The 24210-nt window shown below is 37.5% G+C and overlaps 1 protein-coding gene across 15 annotated transcripts in view; it reads right to left on the bottom strand.

Annotated features, from left to right (window-relative positions):
- Positions 1 to 24210, bottom strand: part of ptprsa (protein tyrosine phosphatase receptor type Sa) — a 244556-nt gene that overhangs the window by 48976 nt on the left and 171370 nt on the right. For 9 of the 15 annotated variants that reach the window (XM_008406777.3, XM_081606230.1, XM_008406780.3 and 6 more), the window contains 8 exons: positions 21435 to 21704; positions 20664 to 21245; positions 20355 to 20491; positions 20121 to 20265; positions 11506 to 11826; positions 9556 to 9749; positions 8168 to 8194; positions 6473 to 6590 (listed from right to left, as the gene is read on the bottom strand). In XM_008406777.3, the coding sequence (XP_008404999.2) occupies positions 6473 to 6590; positions 8168 to 8194; positions 9556 to 9749; positions 11506 to 11826; positions 20121 to 20265; positions 20355 to 20491; positions 20664 to 21245; positions 21435 to 21704 (1794 nt within the window). The remainder of the gene's footprint in view (positions 1 to 6472; positions 6591 to 8167; positions 8195 to 9555; positions 9750 to 11505; positions 11827 to 20120; positions 20266 to 20354; positions 20492 to 20663; positions 21246 to 21434; positions 21705 to 24210) is intronic. The other 6 variants (XM_081606231.1, XM_008406784.3, XM_081606233.1 and 3 more) reach the window with 2 other exon arrangements.

Raw genomic sequence — 24210 nt, 5'->3', positions numbered from 1 at the left:
CACATATGTTTTGCTCTCAGACCTCAGGAGTCTTTCCAGACTATTTTGAAAAGGATTTAGGAAAGTGGCACTTTGATTTAGAAGTGAATATTATAGTACTTTCTTCCTATTCTTCCACAGAGCTGGCCCTCGAACTCCCTGAGGGAAACTATCTGGAGGATAATTATGTGATGACTGAATCAGAAGACTTAGGTGTAGTATGAATTATAGCAAGCACACAGACAACACTGCAATGCGCCATAAAAAAAAAACAACAACTTGAGAACAGAAAAAAGTTATTCTGCATTTTGTACATTTGGAGATTGCCGTTTTTCTAATGGATACTAAATAGGGTAAGACGAATTAGATGAGAGATACAGCTATGAAATGGAGATACAAATTGGTTAACGTTGAATTAAGCAGAAACTGGTGCATTTAAGGAGCTATTGCAAATGCTAACTTTATCCAGTAGATTCATCTACAAAACACCAAAAAGCTGTTTTGCCACATTCCCGTCTGCAGCATGAAAGCAGAATGCATTAAAAACATGCGGTACTTCACAAAGCCAAACCCTAGAGCTACAGACAGAGTGATTGTGTAACACAGAACAGGAAATAGTTTATTTACTTTATGAAATTTAATTTGATTTGGTGAAGTGATGATGTATTTATCATTCACAAAGCTTGCCAAAAGAATTGATAAACTAGGTTTGCAGCAATTGTATGAGGTCTTCATGAATTTATCAAGCTGAATAAGCTAAAAAGAACTCTAATTTTGATTAACTACAGTGAAATATTTTCTGCATAGAATATACTGTATTTCATTAGCAGTGTTAGGAGCCCCACCGATGGATGCGACTGTTTTGTTCCCCACTTTACATTGCAGGTAAGTGTCATATATAAAGACTTTTCTCTTTGCATCTTACATGAAATGTATTTGCTGTAATAGTGTATGAACTCTCAAGATATCTGTTTATGTTTTCCCAATTTGCCACTACCCATGTTTCTGCATCGTACGTACGTTCTGCGTCATACGTACGTACAAACACACATACCATATTCTGCTGTTTAGAATCCACTTTCTCTTGCCTTATTAGTCGTTTGTGTTTGCTAATTGCAGCCTTTCTGGAGACGGCTGCTAGAAGGAAATGGGAGTGAGTGGGTTAGACGGTGGATTGTCAGCAAAGCTTTTGCCCATAAGGGAAAGGCGCGGGTGTTGCATATTGGGTGAAACAAATCCTGCTAATACTTCTTGGCTACATGTTACAGATCAGCTTGGTGTCATTTAAAAGCCCACTCTGCCTTCATGCTTGCAGTTAATCAAGAAAATGGAATCAGAGATAATGATCCTGGGATGATATCATGGGTGCATTTTCCATTTTCATTTTTTTTATTTTTATTTTTTGCTTCTCTTTGAAAATCAACAGGCTGCTGTGTGTATCCTTTGCAGCCTTTGTAACCCCAGCAACCCCAGCGACAGTTTTATTATTTGTACATTCAAAACTGTGGCCTAATGCATTGTAGGGGAGAGGGATCAGGGGCACTGAGCCAGCAGATTGGTGTCGGGAGGGGAGGTGGAAGCCGGGGATTGTTCAAGCTGTGTGTATGTGTGTGGTGCCACAGGGTGATGATAAGAGAGCAAGGGCATGGTGAGGAGAAGAAAAATGAGTGAATGAGGGATGATGAAGGTGACTAGGGACAGGGAGCAATCAGCTGCAAAGAGGACCCACAGGGATATGAGGAGCCTGATATGTTTGTGTGTGAGGGTGAAGGTACATGAGTGATTCTGGGATTTCTGGACACCTTGATTGTCCTTTTCTTCTTTACCCTTTTCTTGCCACATTTCATCACTTCTTCCCCTAAGCTATCCTCCACCACATTCTTGTATATCCAAACCTCCTCCCCGTCTCTCTGTCTTTGTCCATTTCATAACACACCCTGGTTCAATCCCTCCATGTGGAACTCCTGGCACGTTTCTCATCAAACTGCAGAATTAACAGCTTTCTGTTGACGCTCACTCACCGACTGAAAAAGGGGCAACAATGTTTTCTCCTCCTCACCTCCTCTCTTATGTCTACCTTTCATGCACTTGACAGACAGACAGACTCTTCTAAGTAACTCAACTGAGTTGTAGCAGCATTGTATGGATTCTGAAAAGCACCACCTTTCAACCAGTATTTTATAGGTCTTGTTAAGGCAACAGTCTGCAAGCCTGTTGCAACCTGCATCCAGTGGCATAAGTATGCATTTCTCAGAAGTAGATACGAGTCAGATTCTTATATCTTCCCTTTTCCCGCATGTTGTTCTTCCATCCTTTCCTTCCAAAGCACCACCAGTTCTACAATGATAAACTACTTCCAAGCTTTAGAGACCAGAATAGAGTCGGGTGTCTGGCCAAAACATGTTAAGCTTTTCAGCTCGGTATCCAGATTACCCAATTTTGTGCCACAGAGAATAAAAGAGCCTGCATAAAGTCAGTAGAAGGTGATGGTACAGAATCCAGTACTTGTGGATGTAGCTCTTACAAAATCTAGTGTGACCCTAGGCAAAAATGTACAAGTTCTGTTGCAAGTTAAAACTTGCAACAGTAACTGACATTTAATTGTGAAAAATTACTTTAATTTCTAATTAAATCTAGGACACCTTGGATAATATCTGAAAAAATATACCAATTACCCTTGAATTCACTGTGACATCACACTTGCTGTTCCTACACAGCTTAAACTATCAGATGTCTTCTACATCACTGTTGAAATAAAGACCCCCCACTCAAATAAAGGCCCCCATTCAATACAACCATGTGGCATTGAATGTTTATACATCTAAAATGTTTCTGAACACTCTTATAACCATTCTTTGTTATAATAGGTTATGCATGTCATGATTTTTCTTATTTTTTATATGTATAAATATGACAAATTTGTATAATTAAGTTTCCCATATAAAACGTACATTTTCACTTAACATAACCAACATAAAATGTAATAATTAATAAATATCATGTGTTAGGGAGGTCAAAAGATTGACATTCATGCGCTTATTTTGCAGAAAAAAAATGGAATTGACAAGGTTAAGATGTTCTGTCTCAAAACTAATCCTGACTTTTATTCTTTGCAGTCTCTCATATAGTAAAACTGGTCTATATATTTGTTTCCTCCCAGCATAAGTGCAGTGCACTTCTCAAAAACAGAAGTGCACTGCAAAAAAATCGAGAGACTGCAGTACATTCAGAACTCTCTATGATCCAGATGAGATTGCTGCTTTTTGAAAACATAACACTTCTATAACTTCTAATCGTTCACTGGCTTCCTGGTGGGGCTGGACTACAAAATATCTCTTCACACTCACAAGCGTCTGTATCTTAAGTAACCTCTCTCCCCACAAACAACTCATTTTTTCACTGAACACAATTAAAACTCTTTCCCCGCATGACAATGCTGTGTCCAGTGGGCAAACAAGTGTTTTATTTTGTGTGTGTGTGTCACTTTTTAAACATAGCAAAGCCTATGGCATAGTTGTAGGCTGATTACTGGTTTTAAGGTACCCCAAGGTTAGCAACAGTTACATTTTCAGAATTGTTAAAACGTTCTATGAGTAGATCACAGAGAAAAATACCGACAGTCATGGTGTTGAAACCAGATAAGTGTGTGTGTGGACAGGAAAAACTATATATATATATATATATATATATATATATATATATATATATATATATATATATATATATATATATATATATATATATATATATATATATATTATATATATATATATATATATATATATATATATATATATATATATATATATATAAGGGCTGCACAGTGGCGCAGTTGGTAGAGCTGTTGCCTTGCAGCAAGAAGGTTCTGGGTTCGATTCCCAGCCTGGGGTCTTTCTGCATGGAGTTTGCATGTTCTCCCTGTGTATGCGTGGGTTTTCTCCGGGTACTCCGGTTTCCTCCCACAGTCCAAAAACATGACTGTCAGGTTAATTGGCCTCTCCAAATTGCCCCTAGGTATGAGTGTGTGTGTGCATGGTTGTGTGTCCTGTGTGTCTCTGTGTTGCCCTGCGACAGACTGGCGACCTGTCCAGGGTGTACCCCGCCCCTCGCCCGAAACGTTGGCTGGAGATGGGCACCAGCAACCCTCCCGACCCCACTGAGGGAAAAAGGGTGCAAGAAAATGGATGGATGGATGGATATATATATATATATATATATTTCAAAGTAAAAAAATCTCATACATAGATTTTTATTAAGATTTGTTCACGTATACAAAACTATTGTTGACAGTTCTGGAGGATGAAAAGACATGGCCACTGATGTGAATCGACTTTTTAGCAACACAACAACCTGCTCTCTTTTTCATGATGTTCTGTCTCAATGTAGCCTTTCAGGCCTTTATGTCTCCAAAAGAAAGGAAATGGCTTTGACATCATCACTCCTAGAGGCATTTGTGTTCCATAAATGCATGGGTTTATGGTTTTTTTTTTTTTGAAAAAAAAGACAAAAAAACTGAACAGCTATTTCATAACTTGTACAGACGCTTGTGTAATTCAAAATTACACAGCTGTACAACAGGTCATAAACTACCTCCTACATTTACATCACATATTTAAGAATTGACTCTTTATGAGAATGTGTGAAGGGTTGGATGTGTTATTTAAAATTCCTTTTTCTGGTTACAATTTTACAGCTAGAAATGTAATTCCCAGAGGTTAATTTTAACTACATAATTGTCTCATCCACTGATCAAGCCCAACATTATGACAGGTGAACGGAATAACACTGATTATCTCTTCATCATGGCACCTGTTGGTGGATGGAATAGATTAGGCATCAAGTGAACATTTTGTTCTCAAAGTTGAGGTGGGTAAAAAGCAGGAATTATTTGAGGGAGCTTGCCAAGTGTCAAAACTGCTGCATCTGTTATGCCTGCAGTGGTTGGCATCTATTCAAAAGGGATCCAAAGAAGAAACAGTCCTGAACCAGTGAGAGGGCTATGGGCAAGGAAAGCAAAGTCTGGCCTGTGTAGTCTGATTGAACAGATGAGCTACTGGAGTGAAATGCCGTTTGATTATTCTAGAAAGGTGTCAGACTCCACAGTTCATCACAGTTTATTGCATATTGGAGTGCAGATCAGTCATAATGCAAAAATTATGACCACTTCCTGCCAATAAAATCACCGTCAACGGGCCTATGAGCATCAGAACCGGATCATGAAGCGCATCCCCCAATTTGGACTGAGATCTTGCAAATTCTAATGTTACGTCTAATCAGTATATTTCTTGATATTGTTATATTTTATCTTGATACAGCACTAAAATCCCTATAAGTGTGAATAAATTTATTTTTGTTAATGCTTGAAAAAGGAAAAATATTTAATAAAATTTCTGTAAATATTTTAGAATGTCCTCATGAGGGACCACTAATATTTACTAGGTAACATCTCTTAAAACATGATAGGAAAAAACCTGTTTTTTTTCCAAAAGAAAAATGTTTTCCTCACATTCCCTACTTCTTCAATTTTATCTCTTCTTATAGAAAAAAAAATCTTTAAATATCAATAATAATTATGGAAAAAAAGAGTAAAATTTTTCTTAGAGAAAGGACCAGACGACCATGGAAAGATTAGGATTGAGCACCCTCAAACAAGATCCTTCTTCCAGCTTTTCGGAGAGGTATCTATGTATTTAGTGGTCAAATGTCATACAAATAGGCCGGGATAAGGTCCGTGTGCATATGTTGTTGTTTCGACATCCATATGCCTACATGTGTGCACCAATATAAGGTTGCATCATCTGCAACCTCATTCTTAAACAATTTTAAAAGACAGCTTCACAATTTAGATTACGTTTATGCTAGCTCAATGAGCACATGTGGTTTATACAAACTGTGCACACCAGTGGTTACACGGGGACAAATTAAGAATACAAGGTTTTGTAGAGCTAAATCATTTGCCTTCAATGTTTTATTCATACGGCAGAAACCAAAGACCCAAGTGGGGTTTTCAAGCTGTCATAATCTGTCTGAAGAAATCTCAAAGTATCTTAAACGATGCCCTTGATCTCCTAAAAAATTGCGGACGGTCTTCTGAGCTTGACTGAAATGATAAAAGAAATACTGATACAAGTCAGCGTCTGATGAAACACAGCTGTTGAAACGCAGCTGTTGAAAGGACTATTGATTCAGACACGTGTATTTCTAAAGCCAGAGCTTTAGAAATTTAAAGCTCATAAAATGACGTATCCTTGATAAAGACACATAATCATGTCCCTCAAATGTCACAACCTATCAATATAATGTGTCTGTTTTTTCCCAGTGCTCCAAATAGTTAAAAAAAGGTGTCTGGTTTTGTCTCTAAATCTGAATTTTTATGAGCTTTGATTAAAGAGAACAAAAACAACTAAAGTAAGAGATAGCTTAAACTGATCAAAATCCTCTTTCTGACAACAGCCTTTGTCACAGGCTGAATTTATTTTATTTCTGTACTGACCTGCCCCTTTGGTCACCACCACTTTGGGTTTACTCCGTGCTCCATCCCCCTTGGTGGTGTATGCTGCTACCGTGACGGAGTAAGTGGTGTCTGGCTTGAGACCTCCGATGACCATTTCCTAAGGGGAACACGGGATAGACAGGGAAAAGGAAAATGTCAAAACCTCTTCTGAATTTTTTATGATCTGACCCCACTTTGTAGAGCTCAAAGCACCTTGTGCTGAATGTTAATCTAAGCATCTCCTGGTTCCCTTTATTAATTTTCACGAGGATGCATGCATTATACGCAACGATTCGCTCTGTGTAATGGGAAACCATTACGCAAACCCTCAGAGCCACAGAGGTGGAGAAGGGACATTATGTATGTAAATGCAAAGTAGCTCTCTCTTCTAATCCTTCAGCAATTTCCCGATCAACAACTTAACTTTGATAAATGCCCACTGAATACATCCTGGCCTTTCACTGGCAGTTTTTACCTATGCCATTACAGTTCCTTGAGTCTTCTTCAAAGAGAAGCTTCCGATCAATTCTAATGAATCTTTCAAGGGAGAAGGTTTTCAACGAATGCAGAATGAGGTTTTTAACAGGCTGGTTGGCAGGGAGGTTGGGGTAAATCAATAATGGTAAATAAGCTATAAGCACTTTTTACACATTATAGTATTTTTCTATACTAAAGGTACTTTTTGTTTAATTAGGGTGAAATTTATCGGATGTGACAATCCATTTGTAGAAGGCCTACAGCGTTTTCCAAAAGCAAACGTAATTTTCCACATTTTGTTATGCTTCAGTGTAATTTGCTGAGATTTTAAAGTGAAAATCAAAGTTCTATTCAACCATTTTCAAATGAACTATAACGAGCTTTCCTAAAGAAAGGCATTAACCCCCAGCAAAATGCTTCCAACTACCATGTTTTTAAGTGTATATGCAAAACATTAAGCTTGACTTATTGAAAAAAAAAAAATCTTACATGTTTCCATTTAATTCACATGCTTATGTAAGAATGACTTTCTTTTTACTAGTCTTTCTTTAGGACCGGATGTGTTAAATGAACCACTAATAATTGTCCTGCGGACAAAGTGTCTCACCTGAAATGCGTTTCTCTACAGCCTAGAATATAATGGGCTTCTAGGCTGCTTGTATTTGTAATGTGACAAATATTTAAGGGTTCAAGGAATAACAACTCTTTAATACACTGCATGATAAGCATCTGCAGCAGGAACCAAGAACAGGCATTTAGTAGGCTGATCACCATTTTTATGAATCTTAAAGTGACACAATAATACAAAGCAACACAAAGTCACCACATCACAAAGTACAAATTCAAACAAATTAAATACACACACGCACAAAACGATAAAAAATAATGAAAAAAAAAATAACACAACTGTTTTTGCACACAGCAAGATACAAGCAGCATTAGCATTCCGAGGTTTTCTAGTGGATATTGCATCAGCCAGCGTTTAGTGATTGGTAACTCTTAAGGGAAGTTTGTCTGTTTTTTGTAAGAGACATATGAGGATAATGTGGAGGAGCTCTGATTGGGCAGCTAAAGTGAAACTTGTAAGCCTCTCATTGTTTCCAGATAGCAAAATAAGGTAAGAGGGTTGGGCTTGTGCATATTGTGGACCTCACCAAGGTTGATGCAATAGCCACTGTTTCATGAACACATAGCACTCAGGCAAAACTTTGTACTTACATATTCAGCCGTATCGTCCGTTTCCCACTAACCCACCCCCGCCAAAGTGAAGAGTGCGCAGGAGAGAGAGAAAAAGAGCATTTTTTTTTTTTTTTGAAGGAAAGAGGAAAACTAAAGTGGGGGAAATAGGATTGTGAGAGATTGGGGCTTTAGAGGTTTAGGATGGGCAGGCAGCAGAAATAGGTCACTAGTTTTAGGAGGTCAGAAGAAAGAAGCACTGCTTGAAGCTCAAAGGAGACAACCGAAACAAGCCAAGTGGTACAGGTCTGAGAGTACGTTACAGTTAACTGAATGAAATAGAAACATAAGAATGGTTTTTGTATTCCTTAGACAGAAAACCTCTCATTTTTGATTTAGCATATGCTTAGTTGCAGACCATGTAATTTAGGTTACCAAAGCTCAGGAAATCAACAATTTAATGTGATGCTGGTGTTATTTGGATTGAGCTGCCGTTTTTTTAAATAAAGTGTGATCAATAGTTCTAATTAATTCTGTTTCTAAGTGGAGCTGCATACAATATTTTTCCCATCATGTTGAATTTCAGGATGCAGTGTCCACAGTATGGATATGATTACAACTGGGCACAGGAGGCCCGATTTACCAGAATTCCAATACAACTGTGTCAAAGGATTTGCAAATGGAATAAATGTTTGTTGTTTGTTGATTAAATTTTTAAAAAATCTAAATCAAAATTTTCTTTGGTTTCTTGAAGCAAGTACATGCATTTTTTCATTTCCACTATTGCCGCAGAGCATTTATTCCTAATAGAAGTAGAGCATTTATTCCCTACAGAATAGAAAAAAGTAGGAAAAGATAAGGGAAGATTTGATTACTGCTCTTATTGTGGGTTGAGGCGAAAAATAATATATTACAGCAGCATGAAATGTAATCCAAGAGGTAAACATCCCCAATATCACTCCACACACTCCAGTGACATTTGTAAAGCCAAAACTGCTTATAAGAAAAAAAAGCACTGATCAAAGTCTGTTGGGTGATTTCTAATTTCTGCATAGATTTTTATCAGGTATTTTATCCAATTCTGATTTCTCTCACAACATTTAATCTGAAAATGCCTTTCTAGCCTACCTTCTGATGGTTATAATTAATCACTTAAAGTCAGAGGAAAGAATTTAATGCCAGGCGTGTGTGAGACAATTCCTTGTAAAACAATATGGTACCAATATCAAATAAATGTAAAACAAATGACAAATATTTATCACGTTGCATTAGTAAATATACAATGCATATTAATGAATGAATCTATTCAGTCCAGTCAAGCTAAAATTTGACCAGTTTCTCTCAGCTGATTTCCAATTTTATCTCCAATTGTACATGTACTTTATGGGAATTTACATTTTAAAGAGAAAACAATTCATTATTGGTCATACCTGGGCATCAGCAAGCATGACATCCTTGATGAGGGGCAGGCCCCGTGACTCGCCATTTTCAACACGTACATAGTGAACTTGGTAGCCACGAATTTGACCATTTTGCTTTCCAGGTGTCACTGAACGCCACATCACTTTCAGTGCTGTGGAGTTGAGAACCTCCACCTCAACCCTCCTCGGTGCTGCCCCAGGAACTAGAAATAAGAAGCAGTTTAAACACTGAAATCAGAATATAAACATGCAATATTTTCTTTGACAAACTTTTTGCACAACTATCAAAAAACCCCAATAAATTCAAAATACTAATATTACAGACACATTTCAAAACAATATAGATCTAACAAATGACACCGAAACATGGTCTATACCCCAAATATACCTTCACTACTTTCTCCTGTCACCTCCACCTTTTCAATATGTCTCTTTATGGCGGGAAGCCTTGCCACTTATTCATAATGACCGACCTTTTTGGCAGGCCTTGAATCCAGGCAACTTGAGGTGGCAGAGAATATCATTTTCTGAGATGAATGTGCCATGCGTAAAACCCCTCCTCTTAAACGGCTCCCACTTGCTTCTCCACAAACACTTGTGCCCTTTTTCCTTCCCTAAATCACAACCCAACTCCGTCCTCTATTTTGGTTCCTTCATAACCAGAGTTCTCATTTCTTTAACTGACACTTGTTAAATGTCATTATTATAGCAGCACCAAAGAGTTTTGATTTGCCTTTTAATAACTAACAGTGGTATTTAAAAACACAAATGCCAGACAAATGCAGAAAATTTCAACTTGTTAGATAAAAAATGGTTTATGTAGAGTAGAAGCTAATTTAGGTGAATCTACGTCACAGGTGCTGTGGCAAGATCGATGAGTCAATACTATCCTATCATGTTAGTATTTTTCTTCTTTTGTCAGAGAAACTTATTTTTAGCTTCTTTAAATGCTTGTTTTCATTCCATATGACCATTTTGTGGTGTCAAATTGCGAAAGGTAGGTCTTCAGGGAGCAGGGAAATAATAAAAGTGTATCAAATGATAGGAAGTGAACAGAATAAAAAATCAATCCAGGTGCACAGTAGCTGCCCTTTCTTTCTGGAGACAGTGAAACAGGCTTGTTTTTCCAGTTAAACGGATGGATTAACACACCAAAAACAGTTTGTTTCAGCAGCCTGAGTGGCATGTTCAAGATCGTTGCTGGTGTACTTACTAAACATTGTTTATCGTATTTTTTTATTCTATGCTTATGCTTATTACTACCAACCTATAATCTGCTATGGCCATAAACATATAACCGTTCATCATAGATTGCTAAATTTTACAGCATCATAACATAAGTACTTTAGGTTGTTAGCTTAATAATATAATACTAATAACATCGTTACCTAACCTACATACAGGTTAGGTAGACTAGTAGAAAAAAAAATCGTCAGGTTGAGTTTTTTTCCATGTCTGGGAGGTGGACATTAGGTAGATGTGTGTCTGTGTGTGTGTATAACCGTAGTTATTCATAAATTTTTGTCGAGAGGGTTTAGGAGTATGCTAAAAGAAGAACCTTTGGATAAGAAATCCCAGAGTGGCAAAGACGCAGCATATTTACTCAACATTTACTGTTTTTATTTTATTTTGTTATTTTTCTACACAACACTCAAACTGGATTTTGAGGTTTAGGTTGATGAGAAACCACTTTAAGAATTTGAATTTAAAAATTCTTAAGTAAAAAGTGTTAAGCTTTGCTGTAAGACTTAAAGTACTCAACAATCCCTGAACGTCCCAGTTCATTTCCCTGATTTGGAAATTCAGATTCCCGAGTACAGATGCATCATAGTAGTGTATTCAAACACTACTCTTGTGACTTCAAGTTAGAGGCCAAAGCAGTTTAACCTTATTTCAAGCTAACAGAGAAGAGTTCTGTCTCTTGATAAGGCCAAGTCTCCACATAAGAGACTCACGTACCATCTTCATCTGTCCGACAGATTAGGGGCTCACTCTCAGGGCCAGGCCCAATCTCAGTTGAGGCGGACAATGTGATTCGGTACTGGGTCCACTTCTCCAGTCTCTGCAGCAACACCCGCTCTTCAGTTGGAGGCACTGGCGGCTCCTCCATCGGGTCTGTATCGTCGCTGGCCCCTTCTGAAGGGCCCACCACTTGGTAGCGCACCCTATACCCCGTCAGATCACCATTCTGACTCTTCAGAGGTGGGGGACGCCAACTTACCAAAAGGCTGGTGGAGCTGGTAGTGCTGCACTTAATTTCTTGAGGGGGAGCTGAGGGTTCTGGTGAGGTGGAAAGGACAGGAAGGAAGGGAGGTAGGGGGCGGTAGAGGACGAGGAGGACGGGGGAAGGAAGAAGGGTGAAAAACGAAAAAATAAAAAGATGGTAGAGATAAAGAAAATGAAAAAAGGAAAATTTTAAACTCAAATAAAAAACAACAGGAATAATCAAAATGAAACTGATCAACACAAAACACAAATATACAAAAATAAAAACGGGTACCAAGCAGATGCCAAATTAAAAGGTGAAAATGCACACCACCATACGGAAACATAATAATGAATCAAGACAGCTGTGCTTGCTGGTTTTGGTGAAAATAAGATATATCTGTGAACATTATTTTATGAAATATAGGTAAATTGTTTGGTACTTTTTCCAAATCTAAAAAGTCTACCAGCTAAAAAGTCATGACAAATTTTATAATTTAGAGTCTTTAGGATGACTAGCACCATTTTAAACAAGAACTCAGAAGTTCCCTTTATTTTTGTGATTGCTAGACAAAAAATGACGTAGTTTAAAATGAAAGTTTGAATCATTTCAATTTATCACACATAATTCCATGGTAAACCTTTGTGTCTGAAGTGCTTTTGGAGAACATGTAAAAAAAAAAAAAGCCCTCTTTTAAAATTCTTAACATTTTTGTTTTTCCTGTCCAAATAAGATATATTTTAGCCCTTGTACCTTATTATTTGTGCAATTCTGTCCACCTTGATGTAGCCAATCTAGTTCATTATTACATTTTCTGACAGCAAAGTAATACAAGCTAAATTAAATATGATTAGAGACAAGGACATATCACACAAAAGTTCAAATAATAAAAAGTAAATGAATAAATACATATGTTTTCATCCAAAAATAAAGGACAATAAAGAAATAAGTTATGAAATCAAGGAGGGTAATGTGAAATTAGTTGGAACCAAAGTGATTCAAAAGATTCACAACAAATACTTTCTAAAAATACAAGGTGTGAGTAAACATCAACAAAGGAAAATAAAACCAGATGCTCGTAAAAAAAAAAGACGACAACAAACAAAACAGTATACCATGAACAGACAAACAAAAGTAAATCGCAAGCATTGTCTGCATCATACGTACCTGACTCCCAAAAATAAAATAAAAAAAACGTTCAAGACTTTCTTACCAACAGCACCTGACTCCAGAGTGTGCTTACTCTAGAGTCAGGGAGAAGCAACACTTTCCCATCCTGAGAATATGATAAATTTTATGATCAAATCTTGTTACAGTCACGGCAAACAGCTATTTGTATCCACTGATAGTTGATTTGGACCCAGTTTGGGAAGAGCAGGAGGGAGAGAGTTGGCTCTGTGCTGTAGCCAGTGCTGTTTAATACTGCATTGTTGGGCCAGAGGGTCCACAACACTGAGAGAAGGGAAAGCCAGTGGGGAAAACTCATTATCAAGATTTTCTACGCTCGTGAACTTGGCCGAGCACAGAAACATCCTTCCTTGTTGGCAATTTCCTCAAATAAATCCCATTTCATAGCCCTATGTCTAAGTATCTCAGAGAAGCCTGCAGCCATTTTGACAGTGCCAAGACACAAGACAATGTCATCAACAACATAAAAAGCTCATATAAAGGAATTTATAAAACTTTAATAAAATGTTGTGAGCATAATGTAACTTTAGAAGAAACTGAATTGACACAAATTGAAAAATTGAAAACAAAAAATCTAAGTTTTATAAAGAAAAAAAAACAAAAAACATTTTGCTTGGTAAAATAAGACACTGTTCCAGTACACAAAAATAAAACAGGGCCACAGCCTTAGTTCTCAAACCCTTTTCTGTGTCCAATGGGCTTATTTACTTAAGGTCTTACTGGATTTTGAGCCATTCAGCTTCTTTCCTTTGCCCGTATTGTATTTGCAAACTCTGCCCCGTCAAGAATGATTGCTCCGTTCTCGTTCTTTGTGGCGAAGAAAAGGTCTATAATTCTGACAGGGTGGAGGTTATCACAGTGCACAGGCATCTCTATGCTTGATAACAATTTAAGACTGGATTGGGCGCATCCTTAATATCCCATGGACGGCCAGTCGTAGGATTATGGATACTAGAAGTATGCAACCACAAAAAAAGTATTTTGGATAACACTTCACTTGAAGTGCTTCAAAACTTTCATTTGAAGTCATCAAGACAAGACAAACTGGTCTTGTCTGCAATTACTTCCTCCACTTTGACTCTGAAATATGATGTGGGAGGTTTTTTCACTATAACTTTCAAATTCAAAGTGAAAAGAATTTAGAGGATATGGAATATTCTTAAAAAAAACTACAATAGTTTTAACTTGATATTAACGTGAAGTATTAAAATAACACAAATTGCGAATGCTATTTCTATCACAGTCTAAGTGGCATCTTTGTGTATGGATTGTATCAGAAACCTCAAATGACATAATGTTCGTTCTTGTATATCATTACGGAATTAATCCCAGCGATGCCAAATGGCCATAGTGTGGCTCACACAGATATTCCAATACATCTAAAAACCTTCTGCAATTACAGTAAGTGGGGGGAATAAACTGCTTGTTTGGTTAAATACAGAGGATTTAGAATCTGCCACTTTAATTTTAGAGATGGCTTTTGACTGGCTACTGGCAGGGTCTAGGTATAATCTAAATGTGTAACAAAGCCTGACAATCCAAGGCCTTGGCTCAGAGCTCATCGCAGAGCATGAAATTAATTCTGACTCTATGAAATGGGATTCTTATCTGCCATTCGGGAGCCCTGCAGCCCCTCAACAACCACTCCAGGGTCTATCTCAAGTCTTCTCAGCATGTTTTAAAACTGGCAACAGCTGGAAAAATTACCCTCCAAGTTTTCTGGTTGTGGACCCTCTTGTTGACCATGTCTGAACTGTCTCATAAACTGGTTTCAACCTGGTCTGACAATGGTAGCATACCAAGTGAGGTCTTGCTTCTGAATGGGAGCCATTGTAAGAGAGAACGTCTTGCTTATATAAAAACCTGATACAATTTTGAAAAGCGAAAATAATTTGGTATCAGCCACATTGAAGTAGTTAAAAAGTGCAGACAAATTCCAGGATTATTATGAATTTTTTTCTCGTCAAAGCTCCCATTACAAGCCTCAGGTAATGCTATTTGGACTGAGCATAACATTCAATGTTTTATAAACAGTTTCTGCACAGAAAAAAGAGGAAACACATCTGAAATGTCATATCGTCTGTCTGTCTTTCAACTTTGTAGCATAGTGATTCAGTGTGCCAGATGCTGGAGGTCTGAAAGTGGAACTTATACATCATGTTTGGGAAGGAATAACTACTTTATGCACAAATCTTGAATAGTTTTTGTGTTCTTGAGAAGTTTTTAGTATTCAGAGATTTATTCCAGCAATCTCTCCGTTAGATGTCATTAAGTTTCATATCCAACTGATTATTTCAATCAAGCAACATAGTTATTAAAAGGTAGAACTTCATAAGTTTCAGTGCTACCTTTGCGTGTATGTGAAGGATGGCTTTTGGTGAAAAATCTTATTTTCAAATGTTTAATGTGTGAGTGTGAAGCTACCAAATGAAAAAACAAAGGTTTCTTGAACTGTGGCACAAGTACCATTGATTGTACTCAGTTGGTATCAATATTTTCAGGGTAAATGTAAGTAAATTAACTGCCATCTAGAGTTACTGAGCACCAACAATCAAGCAGAAGTGACTTGTTCAAATTGTTCAAGAACAGTAATCCTTTATTCTCCCTAAAAGGAGGTGTATTTGAGACATTTTGAGAACTGTTAATATGAACTGAAAGATACAGCTGTAAAGAAGGAAAAAGCTCTGGTCATAAGTTCTGTTATATTTTTTTATATCTTGGATCTGGGAAAAACATCAATCCCATCTTAGCTGGCTCCACACGGCACACTGAATCTCTAAACCACACAATCACTTACCTTTGAGCGTCCAAATGATCAAGTAATTTTTAACAATAAACATTGTGTTTTCCCGACTTAGTTTTCGAATATCCTGACTTAGTGCTGAACAACCAATGGGTGTAAGTGACTGCAGCAACTTTACAATGAATCTTTAATGTACAGGAAAAATGGCTTAAAACATGTCATTAAACATCTCTGAGGCCCAGGATAAAATAATGTCAATAGAATGGATAAAAAAAAGCAAGCATGGCTGCTAGCTTTAGTGTTATGATCAAGCTATAGAAAATAGAGGTAAGATCTGCATTTTCTATTATTTCTGTGGACGAACTGGGCCACCATTGTTCTGGGAGACCAAAGAGTGCAGGATAAAAAAATAAATAAATAAAAAAAAAACGAAAATGAAGAGACCTATATCTTAAAAAGTTGGACTTATCTCCCATCATGTTTGCTCAAAAGCCCATTCAAGTAAGTATGCATGGTTGCATTGGCTTTTGTTGCAGTTATTCGAACCTGTGGTGGACTTGGGTTCATACAAGAACCAAACAGAAATAAAAATGCGGCTAGAAGATACAGAGAGATAAATCAAATAAATAGTATTTCAAAATTAAGACCCAAGTGAATGGAGATAATTAAATAAATGGATATAACTCTGTTTACCAATAAATAAATAACAATCAAACCAAAAAGGAAGAGGGATCTAAGTGAACAAAACAATGTCAAGGCATTCCAAGAAGAGTTTTAGTTACAATTCACAAGTTAACATGTGACAAAGAGAGGGACTAGACTGGAAGAGGATGACGAAGGAAGAGGAAAAGGAGGAGGGGTGTATTCAATTCTGCTTGCAGTTTGCAAATGCAAAAACAGGCAAGAATATCACAAACACACACTTCGACAGATGGGGATATGCACACTGTACTCAAGAAATGCCAAGACAGAAATGGGGATGGAGATATGTGGCTTTTCATGCAAAGGAGTCAAAGTTCATCAGTTCAGCGACAGCTGCTCAACAGCACCCCGAGTGGGCAGTAGTGAGTGTCACATGCAAGTGGAGTTCTTGGCAGTAACACTGCACTTTCTGTGCAGGAACAAAAAGAACTGTGAAGTGGTTGTTCCAAAGCCCCCACGCTCACATGTCGAGGCACAGCCAACAAGTTGCACTGGTAGAAACAGAAAATGTGTTATAGGAAGTCGGCTCCCACCACCAATGCTCTCCTATGTCACTGTTGAAGGTACTCTGATTTATCAAAAATACTGTCAGTGTAGTAAAACAATGCAACCATTCATACACAATTCATTTTCTCCGATATATGTTTGATTAAACTACAATTTGACAGTCTTGAATGTAGAAATAATAATAGCAATAAGGCATTTCATGTTCATTTCCATATGTGAATAAACAAAAATAGTGTGCCGAGAGTACTGTTGAAACCTCAGCGGAGTTAATTAAATACCTTATTACTTCAACAACAGTTATTAAGATTTATTACTGTACTATTGTTTATTAAATGAAATTAAACTGTTCTCATTCAAGTGTTCATAGTGTGTCGAGGATTCAATGGTTAGAGCATGGGTCTTAAACTCATTTTCATTTTGGGCCACATCAAGTTTATGAATATTCTTAAAGGGCTCATTGTGCCAGAATGTATTGGTAAAAACCATTAACATGTTGTTAAAATATTAATGAATAGCTGTGTCTGCATTCAATAAGGTATTTCTTAAAATTAAATAATATTGAACATCTTTTCACACTGCTCCAGGATTTTCTGAATATTTTTGTAATTGTTTGCAATTGAAATCAATGATTTTGAGGAGCTAATTTAGACATATTTGAAAGACATGTGCCCTGCGACAGACTGGCGATCTGTTCAGGGTGTACCCTGCCTCTCGCCCGGAAAGTTAGCTGGAGATAGGCACCAGAAAATGGATGGATGGATGGATGAAAGACATATTTGCAATATTTGCACTTGATGATAAATATGACTTTTTGGTACTTGTTGTATCAATGACAAACTATCATTTGACATCAATTAAAGCAGTGTAGTAGATGTAAAACACACTGCCCTCTGCAGGTGTGAGATAGCATCACTTTAATATTTTTTTTAAATGTGCAAAAAACTCACGAGAATGCATTAGTGCAAAAACGTGTAGGGGTCTGCTGATTTAGCATGAATTTGCCATTTCAAAACAACTCGAGGTACAGATGTAATTTGATTGTTTAAAAAATAAAAGCTGCTTTAATTTGACTGATAAAATAATATGTAAGCAAACAATTGTTCTATTTCTGTGTCCCTATGGAGTCAAGAGGGCCAAATAAGAAGCTCTGATGGGCCAGATTAGTCCCCGTGCCTCGAGTTTGACACATGTAGGTCAAATGAATCTTCCATCAACTTTCCAAGTTAACTTTGTCTAAATTTGCATCCTCATTTTCCATCCATGATTTAAAATGCTGTCTTTTGTCTTTTCTGCCGTCTTTATTTGACTATAAGTAGTTATTCTCCAATAATTTTTTATTTTGATGAAAGCACCTGCCACTCAAAATATAATTAAAGATCTATGACTATGATATGCAGAAGACACAATTGTCTTTTTAAATGTAATGCTCTCCATCGTCACATCACTTGTCTCAGCCTGAAACTGCTAGAATAAATAATCCTCTATTTGTTTCCCCCCAACAACAAGATTTAACTCTCAAATATGTGTACAGTTCATACAAGAGCCTTGGTGGTTTTTCAGGAGAACTAGCATTTTTTGTGTCATGTGGGATGTGCACTTGCTCTCTACAAAGGAAAGGAACACATCAACAAAAGTGAAAGAAAATACATTAAAAAAAAGGAACTACCGAAATCATCCATCCACAACAACTTATGTTTTCCATGGCTGAGTACACATACATTTACGTCTTCCTAAGCACAGCAGTGAAAAAAAAGGCAAATAAAGCAAGGATGTGAACTAGAGGGGTATTTTTACGAACAGGTGCTTAACCAAACCAGCTTTTTAAATTTTAGTTTTCCAATGAGATAGAGGATAGAACCTGGAATAGAACCTGGAACTTTAGAAGTTTTGAAGAACCCTATGAAAAGAGGAAGATCAGACGAATTAAATGCACTCAAGTGTAAAAAGTCACTAACATGGGGCTTCAGGGTGGAAAAATTGGTTGAAGTACCATAAAAAAAGAGAGGAGGGAAATACTGCATGGAATGTTAATCATAGCGGTACTTGAACAAAACAGTTTCCCTTTTCCCATTCTGAATGGATTACATTCAGAATGTAATCCATTCAGAATGGATGCCAACAACTGCAGCAAAAAATAAATAAAAATACAATCTCAATGCTTTATTTGTTTTTATTATAAATGGCTGTTGCACAGAGAAGTGTGTCATCAATGCCATTTTCATTAACAGAGGGCTATAGATGGGTATTATATATTTCCAGGCACATAGTGCCAATTTATAGCACAATTAAGTAAGGCTGTTCTACCAATTCTACATATAACAAGCATAATTTAAAAGAAATTTGACTTTGCAATTTAAAGCCTCAAAATTGGCCTTTGTCTCTTTAAGAAGCTCCTAATCTCTGACACTTCCTCTGGAGACTCCACTCAGACTTTAAGGCGGAGCTTTGGGTAAAAAGGCAGCACACTGTATGAGCAAGCGTTGAAGCTAACCTGAATGGCTGCCATGGTAGAGTCAAGGATTTCTCAACCATGCATGAAATAATCCATGCTCAAGGTGATGAAAAAATCTAACATAATATATACAAAAAAGCTAATTTTACACAACAGCTACCTTCTAATGTTTTATTATATATATATATATATATATATATATATATATATATATATATATATATATATATATATATAGCTGTAAGTTACAGTTAACCAATATCTTGCTTGAGCATTTGAAATGGAAGTGTTGAAAAAACGTCTGTCTAAAAAGACCCTTGTTTCTGAGTAAAATTCCTGCGGACAAAATGCTATTTAAAATTTCCCCTTAGTCTCTTCAACTGTAGTAGTCCATAAAGTAAACATTTATTAGAATAATACAAGCGTAACAGAGTTTTTAAAAAAAATGTCAAATTACATTTCATACATTTGCAAAATGTATGAAAATATGGATATGTTCCCAGTAGACATTTTAAATCACAAATAAGTAGCCTCAGTAAGCTTCAAATTAAGTCATTGTTAAACACATAACTCAGAGGCTAGAAGGCCATTGACATTAGAGAAAAATTTGCAAGCTTCAGTCAAAAGAGCAGGAAAAAGAACTAATATAAATGAAAATTATTTTTGTTATGGTCCATAAAGAAAACAAGATAATAGTTTAGTTTTGTAAGAGGAGTTTCTTTTGTTAGCAAATCTGAAACAAAAACAGGAGAGAATATCAATAAAAGGCTACATACTGGCTTGCAAGGTCCTCTCAGAAATTTCATTTGTGAACGCCCCAATGCCTTTGTTAGAGATGGCCGCCAGGGAGAAGCGGTACTTTGTATTGGGTCGAAGACTTTCCACAACATATGATTTTGTGGGTCCAAACGTTTTCTTCATCTGTCAATCAAAATATAAGAATTTAAAATGGTGAACTAAAAAAACAATTGTTGAAATAAACTTTTAGAGCTTTTGTAGTGAACACTTACCTGGGTGTCTGAATCGCCTTCCTTATAGCGAAGTTCATAATTTATAATTCCTTCTTTCTCATATGCAGGTTCCCAGGTCAGCTCAATGCTGGTGTCTGACACAGCACCGACTTGGAATTTGGATGGTTGACCTGGAACTGGACACAACAGCAGAGGATATTTCATTAATTCAGAGTCAAGACAATAACATTTGCAAGGGTTAAATCACGATGACCAGTAGGTTGGCTTCTAAACCATTTTATTAAGAGAATCTAGTTCCAACAGCTCCAGCAGCACTATTACATTATTAGTAATTATTCATATCCTTACCTCCCTGTAATACTTTGACCTGAATTGGGGCTGAAAAAGGTCCATCACCAACAGATGTGAATGCAAGGACTTTGATTGTGTATGTTTCTTGAGGAATTAGGTTCTGAATGGTGGTGATGAGATTGTCCTGGACATTGTGGATCTGCCAGAGGCTCATGGGCTGCGAATCGTCCATAGTGTAATAAACTCGGTATCCCTTGATCTGCCCATTAGGCTCCTCGGGTTCCTCCCACTGCACCATCATGGTGTTTTGAGGAAGAATTTGGGCCTTAATGTTTCTTGGTGGACTGGCGGGAGCTTGCTCACCAGTTCGAGTTTCGACTGGCTCACTGGGTGGACCTTGTCCAATTGAGTTCACCGCTGAGACACGTATTTCATACTCTGTGTTTGGGTAGAGGCCACCAATGCTGTAACGTGTAGTGGTGATGCTATCCACCGTTTCATACTTGCTGTCTGGGGACCTGGCTTTATACTGTATGATGTAGTATGTCACTGGATCTGGGTTTCCTGAGTCCCATGTAATGGTCACACTAGTGGCTGTGGTTTCGGTAACCACAGGGGTACCTGGAGGCTTGGGGAGAGCTGTTGTGACAACACAGAAGAAATGAGAGAAGATTTTAATTTGTGATTGCTCAAAAAGTCTGAACAAAAAAACCCCAACAAAGATCTAGATAGTTTTTTCGTCTTTTTTTTGTAACTTAACAACACAAGAGATTGGAAGCGACATGCTCTATGAATGTCATAGATTCTTCACAAATAGTCATCTCTTACATTTTACAGTGATCTGTGCAACGGCTTCAATGATGCCAAGGCTGCTCATGGCCACGCAGGTATAGTTGGCTGACTCACGGACACTGCTCAGCTCAAGAACATTTCTGCCAACTGGCATCTCGTCGTCTGGCGTCAAGTCCTCAGCGTTCAGCATCCACTTGACATAAGGCATGGGCGACCCCACTGCCACGCAAGTTATGTTCACACTGCCACCTGGCATTATTTCTTTACTTTCTGGAAAAATGGAGAAGCGAGGAGGTACCCGCCGGACTGCGAGAAGGCATGAGGAAGGAGAAAGGATGACAAAAGAGGGCAAGGAGTCAAAAAGAAGAGAAAAAGGAGAGGTAACAAGAGAGGCAGATGAAAATTGATCCTTCTCAGGTATACATGTAACACAAAAGGTTCAACATGATAAATGTGAACTCAAACAAAAAATAAAATAAAACTAGACTTTTGAAAACATAAAAAAATAACAAATAATGGGAAAGAACTAAACTAATAGAAATGCTTCAACAACAATATAGATTAACAGTTAAGCAACGATTCATAGCAACAAGGTTCCAATGACCAATATTTGACCCATCACAGCACAATTAAAGACACAAAAATCTATTACGAGTTTCTCATCTTTGGGGGCTGAACTACTGACACGTGGACAACTGAAGCACTACCTGATCGCAAAGTAGAAGAGTAATATAGTAGTAAAGGCCATGTGATAATTCTATCACATAAGCCCGACCGGGCAACCTGGAACTTCCTGTCCTCTCAGACACACATGCCAAACAGGAAGTAGGCCATTGCAGGCTTCTCCCGCAGCACAGGAAGTGTAGGGTTACTGAACTATTGACCATCTCTGTAAGGTCTAACCAAATTCTAGCACACGTTTGCACTTAACACCTTGCTCTACTTTCAGATCATCTTAAAGATGAGAAACTTTAATCAGATTTTTGTGGTTTAGGGTAGATCCACTGGACAAAGCCTTATTAAGATCTGACACGGTTCCATTGATAGATGCAGCTATCAGTTTCACAGACAGCATGCATAAATAGATCGAGGTAAATCAAGGAGTAAATGATAACAAAAGTAGATATAAAACTTGAGATAAAATGCATTGAGGAATATAACTGAAGGGTCGCTAGCATGCCCAGACAAAAGACGATTGGAGAGGAAAAGTAGCACAAGATAGAAGAAATAACTTTTGAGGAAAGGGTAGAAGGAGAGAGAACAGTGCAGTAAGGAGTGACAGAGAAAGAAATAGAGGAGGGAGGGGCGGAGGAGGGGTAAAGGGGGGACAGGGGTAACCCGTTTTACTGCTGTGTAAACTTTGCTTTTCTTCAGCTAATGTGACAAAATGTGATGATGGCACATTGTCACATCGCAGTCCCGGTAACACAAAATAAGTATCAAGGAACAAGGTGTGTGCCTAGGAGTACACAGAAAAAAAAGCTGTAGCCATTGTAGGTAGGAAGCTAACTACTACACAGTGTAGGAGTAAAGAAACAGAACTAGATCAACAGTGAGTAGAAGTTCGGAGAATAGGAAGGAGAGATGGAGGGAAAGAGAAATGAATACCAGCAACGAGAGGAAGACAGGTAGAACCCCTAAAGTTATGGAAAGGGACTGGATTGAAGAGGGAGGATAATAAACCTGAGATTCAGACGAAGGATGTGACAGGTATAGTGTAATGTGTGTGTGTATCTGTAGGTCTATAGATGCATATACTTTTTGCATTGGTATAGGCATGAATGTGCGTGTGTACAGTATGCAAGAGCTATAGAGTGAAAGAGCATGATTCTGCAAAAAACAAACTGATTGAGAGAGGCATCCCAGCAAGCATTTGACATTAGGTGACATGGAGGAGTTTGCAGTTACCCTAATGTTTTCTTCAACCATTTTACATATTTGTGAGCAATTTCAAAGGAAAGCTATATGTAGGAAAGTCAAGCTTTTACAAATACACAGCAGACTAAAACAAAGAAAATATTTAGATTTAATGTGAAAATGTTTGTTGGGATGCAAAGGTCAAGCGAGAGAAGGAAAGTACTGAAGACACAGAAGACAACATGATGAAACATATGTGAAAGATGACTTTAGAGAGACGCACAAAACAAAGGAAGAGAGACAAACAAGACACAAGGCAGAAATAAAAAAACCAGACTCGAGCAGCAAGACAACAAACAAGACAAAGGGAAATGGATTGACACGCGGACATACTGTACAATACGCAACAAGGGAAAGGAAGGGATCGGGTTGTCAGAAAAGGGGGGAGAAGGAGAAGGAGGATATAAGTGGGGAATAGAATAAAAACTGATTGAAAATAAAAAAAGAACAAGAAAAGATCATGACTCAAAGTTGGTTTGGAGAACTCACACACTGGGGCTTAAAATCAAGAATCAGGCACATGTTCCTTCATCACCACCTCAAACATTGCTTTTGTGTGAAAGTGGAAGTTAAATGTTTAGGACAGGTGGGCATAAGGAAGGACAAAACAGGGCAGTGAGAGTGATTGAGGGAAAAACTGAAAGGGGCCCTTAAAATAAAATTAGATTTAAAAACAAACCGTGTCAATCCAAATGGGATTCATATGATCGTTGCATGGGAAAAGCTAATTTATCCACAAAACTAAGGCAGAATTATTATATAAACAAACTCAGAGGGATTTTCTTTTAACTGAATTGCACATGTAAAATCAGTATAAATCACTGATGGATACTTTCAGTTACAGAGCGAGGGACACTCAAATGGGGAACATAGCTGGTGTTAGGGTTTTGATAAG

The sequence above is a fragment of the Poecilia reticulata genome, chromosome 4 (genome assembly GCF_904066995.2).
Source record: "Poecilia reticulata chromosome 4, P_reticulata-male-v2, whole genome shotgun sequence".
In the NCBI taxonomy this organism is placed as follows: Eukaryota; Metazoa; Chordata; class Actinopteri; order Cyprinodontiformes; family Poeciliidae; genus Poecilia; species Poecilia reticulata.
This window is presented reverse-complemented; position numbering and strand designations above follow the sequence as displayed.